General features: G+C 35.1%; 1 protein-coding gene across 1 annotated transcript in view; it reads right to left on the bottom strand.

Annotated features, from left to right (window-relative positions):
* Positions 1-472: 472 nt before the first annotated feature.
* Positions 473-11,472, bottom strand: part of DNAH8 (dynein axonemal heavy chain 8) — a 108,213-nt gene continuing 97,213 nt past the window's right edge. The window contains exons 82-89 of the mRNA XM_042881754.1: positions 11,296-11,412; positions 10,517-10,618; positions 9,979-10,139; positions 5,467-5,623; positions 5,175-5,327; positions 4,891-5,080; positions 1,407-1,528; positions 473-900 (exon numbers count right to left, since the gene is read on the bottom strand). Coding sequence (XP_042737688.1) covers positions 613-900; positions 1,407-1,528; positions 4,891-5,080; positions 5,175-5,327; positions 5,467-5,623; positions 9,979-10,139; positions 10,517-10,618; positions 11,296-11,412 — 1,290 coding nt within the window. The 3' untranslated portion in view covers positions 473-612. The remainder of the gene's footprint in view (positions 901-1,406; positions 1,529-4,890; positions 5,081-5,174; positions 5,328-5,466; positions 5,624-9,978; positions 10,140-10,516; positions 10,619-11,295; positions 11,413-11,472) is intronic.

Below are 11,472 nucleotides of genomic sequence, written 5' to 3'. Positions count from 1 at the left end.
CCTGTGTCCTGTCAGATAGCGTGGAAAAAACATTCTTGGTGTAATAACCTTGGTTTGCATAATCTATATAGTTTAACAGGAACAAGTGAACTCTGAAAAACCACAAGCAAAAAATATGGAGCAAATGCAGTCTTTTATCTTTGCTTCCCACACAGTCAAACAGAATCATGCATTTATCAGCTTGAGTCCAGGAATACTTGTATTTCAGAGAAGTTAAATTTTATTATGCCTTACACTGTCTTCTGTTGTCATTATATCTTAATGAAACACAAACTAAAAGCTGCATATAAGAAAATGAAAAAAAAAGCTGTTTTTCCTCTTTCTCTTCTCTTTCTTTTACATTAATTGTATCATCTAAGGTTTTTTTTTTTTTTTATTTAAGAATATAATGGAAACATCAAAGACTACATACAATCAGTTAATTTAGTTTTAAGGTAAAGTTTTCAACATATCACCAAAGAGACAAAAATTCTTAAGCCAACTCTGAAAGCTTTATTGTATAATAACAGATGGCCCCCAACTAAAAAGCAGAAGAATTACAGATGTAACTGGTTATATATTCTAAATATAACTATATGCTTTTTTCAGTTTGTTTCTGCTACGAAAAACATTTTACTTGATGTCACATAAGAGAGCCACTCCTCTCAATATCCAATGGTCTGGAGGCACTACTGTCCTTAAATAGATCACTGTAATATAGTTCAGATCTGTTCTGCTGGGCTTCTTGTAAACAGGGCAAACATAGAGCTTGGGATCTTTTGGACCAGTTGTATTAACAGCAAATATATGTACTACTGGCAGCTGGACAAAAAGCATCTTTGGTGTAGATTCAATGAGTTTACTGTTTCTTCTGTCCCAACCTGCTCCTTCCAAGTACAGTCCATGAATATATACGCCTTCCTGTGTGGACAGTAAGTGGGTATACATCACACAAAAGAAAACATTTGCTTTGTAAAATGAATAATTTGCACAAGCTACCAAAAGGAATACTTTTATAAGAAGAATATCTGACATTGAATCTTTCTAGCCTATAAAATTAAAGCATAATATCCTCCCTTTCATAAGATAATGCTACTGAAAATGATGGCAATAGAAGTTTAATGAAATCTATTCTGCATACAGTTTTATTTGAAGTTTATTATATGTTCATTAAATACACATCTTATTCTTTGGCTGAAGATCATTTAAGAGAAATAGCTTTTTTTGAAGTTAGTGGCTTTTAAATAATCCTTTTATAAATGCAAAAAAATACAGAAAAGATTTATTATTGTTGGTTATCTTCGAAGTTGAAAACAAACAGTGAAGTGAAGAGGTTAGTAATTTTCCCCTTTAGCAATCCCTAATTAGTGAGTTATACAAATTACATACTGAAATATATAATAAATATCTTTGCATGTCACACTTACAGAAGGAGGTGCTGTGATTTCTTCTTTGTTTTGCTTTAGCACTTCGTTGTGTATTGTAACTGTATCTAAAGCCCAGCCTTTATGTGCTCGAGTAGCTTCTTGTCTCATTGCTGTTAGGAATCCTTGAAAAATTAAGCCATAATTTAGTATACGTCCTACATGGCAAAGAAATTTTGTTTATAATGTGTATGGTTGTACACTCAATGTCATAGGCAGACATTCAAAGTTCTAAAGAAACCAAGCACCTTCATTAATGAAAACAAACTTACTTGCCACCTTTTTGTACCTATTTTGGCCCTGTAGAAGTCATTCAAGGGATAAACATTTTTAAATGGCACACAATACAGTTTTTGTACGCCAAACAATTCAGTAGCTGAGAAAATGTTTGCTCAGGATACTGAATTGCTTATTATCTTTATGTTATCCACTACAAAATCCACAGTAGATTTGTGCTCAAAGAAGTAACGTGAGGATTGGTGAATATATACTGATGAAAAGGCAACTTATGAAAAAGTTTTTATTATTTTTTATTTGTTTTTTAAATGGACAATGTGAAAGATATACCACATCCCAGTGTGGAGCCCCCAGTACAAAAGGGACAACAGGGAGCTGTTAGAGAGGGTCCAGAGGAAGGTCACAAAGATGATCAGGGGACTGGAGCACCTCCCCTGCAAAGACAGGCTGAGGGAGCTGGGCTTGTTCAGCCTGGAGAAAAGAAGGCTGCGGGGTGACCTCATTGCAGCCTTTCAGCACCTACAGGGAGCCTACAGAAGGGAGGGGAATCAACTCTTTGAAAGGGTTGACAACTGCAGGATGAGGGGAAATGGTTTTAAGTTGAGGGAGGGGAGATTTAGGTTGGACATCAGGGGGAAGTTCTTTGCAGAGAGAGTGGTGAGGCGCTGGAACAGGCTGCCCAGAGAGGCTGTGGATGCTCCATCCCTGGGGGTGTTCCAGGCCAGATTGGATGGGGCCCTGGGCAGCCTGGTCTAGTATTGAATGGGGAGGTTGGTGGCCCTGCATGCGGCAGGGGGGTTGGAGATTCATGATCCTTGAGGTCCCTTCCAACCCTGGCCATTCTGTGATTCTGTGAAGATATAATACATTTCAAAAATGCAGAATTTCAATGATGGCAAATCAAAGGTGAGTCTGAAGTGATAGTATAAATAACTATATGCAAGGAGAATCTAAACAAGTTGGTGTTTATAAAGGTTTATTATTATTATTTTGTTAGTGAAGAAAAGGAAGAAATAAAAGTAGAGGATGACATAAGCAGTGATTTTCAGAGTATTGTTTGGAGTAGACTTTGCAGAGATTTGCCATGAAAAGAATTTGAGAGGTGAAGGGATGAACAGACAAGATGATAAATAATTGTGCAAGAGGGAACTTTGTGTTGTAATAGAAAAAGCTACGGAAGTGAAACATGTATAAACAACCAGGTATTTACTACAGATGTCTCAGAATATGGTAGTCACCAAAATAAAACAATAGCTACTATTTTCTGCTGGCAGATGAAGTACTACTCTGAGTTGTCAAAACAAGACTGAGGAAAATGGAGAAAAGTTAACAGAGAGAACTACACACTTGAGAGTGATTACTACAAAGTCTTAAAGATTGAATGTTATCACTTCCTACTTGATGGGGCATAAAGAAAAGAAAGATCAGCATTTTGGATGCTGTTGAGTGCATAAAGGGAGAAACCACTGAATGAAATACTGACAAGCCAGGAAGGAAAGCGTGACAGTACAGTTGTGAAGTGGAAGGCAGCAATTCCAGATGTAAGAAGTGGCTTAACACTAATTACGAAAAGTTCAACTAGAAGCTGCGTCACAGCTGAAATACTCATATGTAATATGAGTATCAAATAAAACAGCTTGATCTAAGTTTCTAAATTTCACTAAAATTAATAATATCTGTAATTATATACAAAAATTTATCTTTTGTAAGCCTGTTGAAGTGCAATGTTTACTTAATGGAATACTTACTGTATTACCACAAACATTCTCTCTCCCAAAATAATTATAATTTATAGATGCTGATAGTTGCCAAAACATCACAACAGATTTTAAACACAATTATTGGTGAGACTTTATAATTTTATACAGAGACTTTTCCAATAAACTGATAAAATACAGTCCTCTTATTTTAACATTATAATGTATTTGCCAATACCACGATCGATTTAGAGCTTGATTCCCCACTGCAATCAGTCTGTGTTTACTTGCAATGCCAGTAAGAAGTAGTCCAATTGCTGAACTGGCTCACCCCAGTCAATTTTTAATTTTTAATTTGTGATTTGATTTATTCAGTTTCCTGGTGAGCTGTATTATTAACACAGTAACTATACCATGCTCTAATCCCAGAGCGCACCATCTATGCTTAGCAGACTACTTTCTCAGTTTTCAGTACTAGTATTTTGGAACAAAGAAATTTAAGCTTCAAGCTTCAATCTACAGCTTCAAGATCGTCTCTGTGCTGGGATTAGCTCTTAGGCTGAGTATTTTCTTTAATCAAAAGAATCTGTTCCATTATCATCATTTATACAATTTATTCCATCGTCATCATATATATGCTCTTGTGTGCACATTGGAGATCAGTGCACTCACCAGCTATGCTATTTATTACATAACTGGTGTGATGACATCTCAAAATAATCTTTTAACAATAACTGTGATGCTCTTCAGGCACCTTAACTGTTCCTTAGTGCAACTCTTAAAAGACTTGTACAGTCCTAGCCATAAAGAGATCAAGTAAGAACGGAAGCATTACAACTCATAAGATGGTCAGGGTTTCATAGATTAATCCTAATGAAAAAAAAAGCATAGCTGTTACATGTGAGAAATTTTCCATGGACATTTTGTATAGATAATTGTGTAGGCTAAAATTTATCATTCTGTAAACATACATCTAATCAGGTAACATTTTTTTTTTTAACTATGAAGATGGTTATAATTGTTTTTTGCTCCTCTCAATAAATACATTAAGCTGAAACAGCTTGCAACTTGCACTTTAGAAATGGATAAAGAGTTTGAAGCCACAGGAATAACAGGAAAAATACATTTTCTATAGAAGTTCTATAATTCCTTGCTATAATACGGCAGCAAGATAAAGCTTGTTAGCTGTGTGCTTTTTTTTTAGTGTAAAAACTGGGACTGTGGGTCAGACCAGATGGCCATCTGTACCAGCACCCTGTCTCTGACTCTTTCCCTTCTGTGTCCTTCCAAATTCTGTCAGTGTGGAACTCAGGAATCTCCCAACTTGAAGGTTAAGTTTAGACAATCATGTTCATAGCTGCCTTTGAACTGAGTTTCCTGTGACTTTGGTTAATGTCTTTTTTTGAATTTGTTTATAACTTCCTCTTCTAGATGCATTCTGACAATAATGGAAAAAAAAAAACCTTTCTAGGTGTAATATGAAATTAAACATATAGTAAAACCCATGAAATTATGGTAAATACATTATTACTCAAATCCTTTCGGTACTCTACCTTGTGGATTAAAGAATCCAGTCATCCAAAACACATTTGGTCTTCCTTCATATATCCAAGTAGAGAATTGAGTATTTCTTTCCAGAAATTCAGTAAACCAGAAGCCCAGTGTTGAAGAATCCCATGATACTCTTTTCCAAACTTGAGGAATTCGAGCATCATACATATTATCCAGTGCATCTCTCAAATTCTGAAGGAGTGAAATAGATAACATATGATCTAGAACCATCAAGGTAGTAGCTTAAATAGAATAATCCATTCATAGTAAATGTATTTATACTTGCCTCACTCATAATAATAGTCCCTTCTATGGCTAATTTAAGATCATTCAAACTGTTGCGGACTACTGTGATAACTTTTTGCATTCTGTCAATTTCTTGCCGAAGAAAAATATTCATAGAGTTGAGTTGTCCCATTTTAATTAAACGAGCTTTTACCTAAAATACAGATGCCCAGAAGAATGAATTTAGCGAAATATGAAATATGAAAGGGAAGGTGCGGAGATGAAGGGAGAAGTTGGGGTCTTGTGAAAATTCAAGAGAAAGAATAGTATGAAAACTACTAAGGTGAGCTTGCCTCATGAGGTATATAATCTGGAGGAAGTTTCTCCAGCATATCTTCAGCTAAACGATAAACAATTGCTTCACGAGTTTCTCCAGGTCCTGCACCACTTTCTTTAGGCTGAATATTGGTAATAGTATCTAGAACATCAGCTGCTGTGTTACTTTGGTATCTACAAGGATAAGAAATGTGTTATAAATTACAGAGGGCTTTTTAGTGGTTAAAACATATGCTTGGTAGAACACAAAATTTGAAAGTGCAGAAAAAACATGCTGTGTCACCAGGTTAATTTGAAACTCTTAATACAAATCGTTTTCCTGTGCTTACTGTCCTAAGCCAAACACGCTCTTTGTGAACAATTTTTGGCTTTGTGTGATTGTAAAGAATCTGGTCTGCCATCTATCCATTCTGTTACACACTTATTTGTGTAATTCAGAGACAAGAAAAAGAGAGTGTTCCAGAGGTTACTGCTTAACCTCTGAGAAAATGAGACTGCAGAAAAACTTACCATACGATTTCTAGGGATCCTAGTTTTCTTACAGGAAAGAATATTTATTTCTTTAAGATACTACTTAAATGTGAAATAAAGATGAAGGAAAAGGTGAAGGCATAACTCTGAACACTGCCTCTTCATTAATTAGAACTTTCATTCTTCCTTGAGGCATTATTTCAGGATTAATTATAAAAAAGCTGCTAGATTTATAACACTGGAGATTAAAACCTTCTATTTAATAGTACAGCATGGGCAATGCTAATGTAAATTTATGTTCTTAATCAACACAAAAAAGCATAGCATTAACGGTAAAATATAGTAGACCACGTCAGTTCTTCAGCACAAGTAGAACCACAGAAGTACTTCTGTTATAATGCTATCACGTGGCATAGCTTTCTCTCAGGCTGTAAGAAAGCAAGCATAAAGTCAATCTGTTCATATTTCAGTGGTGGCATTGTCTGCTTTTACCTTATAGCATAACATACGTGAGGAACACGTATATAGCCTTAGTCTGAATCAGAACATAAATTTATTACAATTCAAAGCATAATTTTACATGCAAGTGTTACTTTTCAACCTTCATCTGACATCCATCCCTCTTATTACTTTGTCATACATAATTATTTAAGAAATGAAATTCCCCAGGCTAGAACATACGAACTCATAAAGTATCTAAGATTGAAGATAGTGTCACAGGACAACAGAAGCTAGATACTGTGCATTTCAACATAAACTTTTTTGAATTCAATTATAAGACTATAAATCAGAAAAAACAGAAGACATTCGATGGCACTTTGCCTCTCAGACGATATAATTTCTGCTTCTGAATGTAAGAATGGTGGGGCTCTCATGGTTTTTAATAACATTTGACTTCAGATTCAAAACTCATAAGCTGTTTTGCATTTATGCCCCTTCATTTAAAAAATGACATATTTATTCAAGACTACATACTATTAGAGAAGTTGGATAAAATAAGATTTCTTTTGGACTCATGATTTTGTTCCTAATTTTGGTACCACATCGCTGCTTTTAATCCCTTCTCTGTGACTCAATGACCACACAACTACTGGCAGAATAGCTATGAAACTTTTCCTCATACTGCAAGTCCCATTATTATTATGTTAATTAAAAACTAAAATATAAAAATGTTTGTTCTTTCTCTGTGTCTAAACAAAAATAGAAACTATCTTAAAAGGAAGCAATGTGCAAACTTTAGGGAAAAGCTGATAATAAGGAGCAGTTTTTGAAACATATTCTCAAAATAGGAGACTCAAAGGGAAGTAATACTCCTTTCTCTAATGACATTAGGTTGAAATCTTCTGGAAAGAAAGAAAAATGACCTGAATCATCTGAAGAATCTGTTTTTCACAGAGACAGAGTTTGGTCTTAACAGACTATCAAAGTAGCTGGAATCTATGCCATTAGAAATTTTCTGTACTGGAAATTGAAACTAAGAAAAAATATAGTTTGAAAGAAACATTACCTCAAATTTGTGTAGAAAACAGCAATGTCAATTGACACATAATACTAAAAAGCTTACATTCACCAAGGAAGGGAGAATGGGAGATTGTACTGTTTTCAGATAGCAGATTACAGCTTGCAGTAATTCATTTAGATTTAAGGCTTCAGTATAGAACCAGCTGGTAAAGGGAATTTGAAAGAAGGTGGTCAGGATATTACTTGCCTACTCAGGAACCTGTCAACAATACTGCCTTTGCAGAATTCACATAGTAAGTTAAAAATATTGCAGTGACTTCAGATGTTAAACTCAAGAGGATGAAAATACTGACAGTCAGTGAAATCTTAGAACACTTGGATCAAACTTTTGACTGATCTTGAAAACTGTTCCACTAAACCAGAGATAGAAAGGTCATTATCATCTTTGGTAATCATACCATGGAAATGTCTTGGCTGCCTCCGTGTTCCAATGCTCAGTTAGCTTTCTGCGTAGAATCATAGAATGGTTTGGGTTGGAAGGGATCCCAAGGACCACCAGGCTTCAAGCCTCTTGCCAAAAGCAGGGCCACAAATCTCCAGATCTGGTGCTAGATCTGGTTACCCAGGGTCCCATCCAACCTGGTCTCAAATACCTCCAGGGATGGAATATCCACAGCCTCTCTGGGCAGCCTGTTTCAGCAACTCACTACTCTGTGAAGAACTTCCCCCTGACAGCCAATCTAAACCTTCCCTCCTTGAGCTTAAAATCATTCTCCTTTGTCCTACGACTGTCTATCTTGGTAAAAAAGTTGATTCCCTTCCTCTTTAGAATCCCCTTTTGAATACTGGAAGGCTGCAATGAGGTCTCCTCACAGCCTTCTCTTCTCCAGGCTGAACAAGCCCAGTTCTCTGTCTGTCTTCATACGGGAGGTACTCCAGACTTCTGATCATCTTCGTGGCCCTCCTCTAGACTCCCTCCAACAGCTCCACGTCTTTCCTGTACTGGGGGCCCCAGACCTGGATGCAGTACTCCAGTTGGGGACTCATGAGGGCAGAGTAGAGAGGGACAATCACCTTCCTGTCCCCATTAGCCAGTCCTCTTCTGAGGGAGCCCATGATACCACTGGCTTTCCAAATATAAGGCATTTAAGGGGAATTTGAATGCAGCTTTTTATACTGTATGGAATACAAATCATTCAGGCTGTGTATAAAAAACAGAATTCAGCTAGGCATGCACATGTACAGTATTGCCTATAACATTCTGTGCTAAGACATGGAGAAAAGCATAAAACTATTCATAAATCTTCCCCTAATTCTAGAGGAATATGTAAAAAAGAAATCTCAAAAAAACAAAAGTATGTAGTATCAGAAATAAGATGATGTGCCAAGTGGGAAAAAGAAAGAAATCAGTACTAGAGATAAACAATAAAACTGTTCCTACTCACTAAATCTTCCCCAGTATTATTATTTTCAAGTTTTCTGTAATAAATTACTCCTCCCCTATAGGCCTGATTTCAGGGCCAAATTTCATCTCTTCTTAGAATTTTGTTTAGTTCCAAATTAAATCTTGGATTTTCTTTAACCAGTTATGGCAGGGAGATCTTGCAAGTATAAAAGAATGACTTTAAACAGAAAGAAATACAGTGAATAAGCTCTTTGATTACTTTCCTCAGAAATACACATTTACAGTGGTAGGTACTAGGTGGAGGTAACAATAACATTGTGTATTGTTCTCACAGTATCTTTATGAATCTGGTATTTTTATATGATATCAGAATCTCAAATCCGAGACTGAAAAATCCTGGGAAGTTATTGTTTTGCCCAAAAATGTTAGAAAATAATAGGTTTCCACAATAGTCAGGCACTTAAATAATATTTCCCATGCTTTAAAAATTACATTAAGAATCAGTGAATGAGAACATGTTGAAAATGCAATAATTCATGGTAGAATTAAGAACTTCTGTGAAAGTGAAAAATGATTCACAATCTTTTGTAGTGTATATAACAGTATAAGAAAATAAAAGCCAGGTGTTACAAATATTATTAAAGATTAAAAAAAAAGAATTAAGTCAAAGATAAAATTTTAAATTGAATTAATATTTGGTGAGATGGAAAATTCTCTTTTAAATAATGGGAATGACAGGAAAGATGGCAGTAAAAAATTGTAGTTATGTGCAAAGGCATGATGATGTAAACCAAATGACAGTCCAGAGAATCATTTAACAACAGTGTACAATAAAACAGTGGAACAGCACAAGGCAAACAGTGGAAAATTTCTATAGTTGAAGTGTATAAATATTATATTGAATTTCAATGGAGATGTTTCATAATGCTTTCATATATAAAATATTAAAAAAGTGCATTAAAAAAAAACCAACGCTAATAAATGAGTAAATTCTGACTACTTTAAAATAATATGTAAAATGTACCTGAAGATACTGCATTCATAGTCATGTACGTGCATATGAAGTGTTCTACCTCAATAGCGAAATTCACATGAATCCTAGATAGCTCTTGAAAAATAGATATTTCACAGAGATTTTGTTTCTTAATACTAAATAAGAGTTACTAGTTTCAATATATTGAGTGCCACTTACGTAATATCAGCATTAGGATGGAGACCAAAGACCTTTGGGCTGTCCACAGCAGGGAGTGACTGGATGTATTCAAAATACTGGTCCAGGGTTTTGCACACTGGAATTTTATATCCAGTATAAAAACAGAAAGCGCTGTCAAACATCTTCTCACTAAACCACACCTGTGCAAAATCCAGAGGAAAGTAGTACATTATTCTGCTCCTTAGAGTTTTTAAATCTCAGTTTTAGAGAATAAGAGTTCTTGTTTTAGATAATACTTTTTTTTTCTTGAATATATAAGTAAATCATTAGGAGTTATATCTAAGTTTGACTTCTAGTTATATTATATTTTTTTAATAATTTCTGCTTCTGACTAAAGAGAAATCAAGAGGAAGAACCTCCCTGGCAAAGAACAATGTTATGAAAAATTCATTTTACTTTGAAGGGTCTTACAAGCTGGTGAAGAAGTGCATATGCAATAGAAAGCTGGGCTTTTGATTTCTGCATATGACAACCAAAAAAAAAAAAGACAAATAGCTGTGTTTTCAACGACTCTCACCCTTGCAAAGCAATTAAGAAGGCGCTTATCAAAGTCATCTGTGACTCGGCCTCCATATTGCACTTCTCCAATCATGTAGCGTACTGTGTTCCACGATATTCCCTGCATGTAAATAAATTAAATCAAAGACTATAGTTAAAACACATAAGAATAGTAATTCAGATATAATCTCAAGCTCATCCGCTTCTAAAGTGTAAGCTGAAAAGATTACACTTGGAGCAAAAAATGATATTGAATTCTAATGTGTTTTCTAAGCCTATCTGTGTAATTTTAAACTAGAATTGGGCTTAATATAGTTTCAAGACACACATCTCATCATTTCCTGTGTGACTTGGAATCTCTTCCAAAGACTCTCAAATGCTACTGCCTCTTTTGTCTGTTTTTTCCTCCGCAGTTTCTCATATTTCTTAGTCAGCAAACTGCTACTTTGCAAGGAATGGCTATTCTATATTATCATTGTGAAGAAGCAGAAGCCGAACTGGCAGCCACAGAATAGTCTGATTGAATGTGTCAAATCCTGAAAAATATTTCACCTCCCTTTTCAAAACAGATATTGTATAGATTCATTAATATTTTGCTTATGGTACTGAAAAAACAAAATCAAGTTCTGAAGTTCTTAACTGCTAAATTTTTTAACATGGAGGACAGTATAAAAAAATTGAACTTTGATCATTATTAGCTGTGCTGAAGGAATAAAGACTACGAGAAACATGATGAAAAGCAATTAGAAGTACTGCACAAAGCAATTAAATATACCGTATGTGAATTGTAATATTCACCTTCTTGATGTCACATTCATCTAGATGATTTTGTATAAACTGAATGCTGGCTGTAAAGTCTGCTGTGTTAAATTCGTATGGAATATTCCAACCCAAAGGCCCAAACTTTCGTCGTTCCTTAAGAATGCAATTCAAAACAGATATGTTAATGAAATGCATCATTTTGTTTCATTATTC

Source organism: Lagopus leucura, unplaced genomic scaffold, assembly GCF_019238085.1.
Source record: "Lagopus leucura isolate 7727_CA_CO unplaced genomic scaffold, USGS_WTPT01 Super-Scaffold_73, whole genome shotgun sequence".
NCBI lineage: Eukaryota > Metazoa > Chordata > Aves > Galliformes > Phasianidae > Lagopus > Lagopus leucura.
The sequence above is the reverse complement of the archived record's forward strand: the minus strand, read 5'-3'. Positions and strand labels throughout refer to the sequence as shown.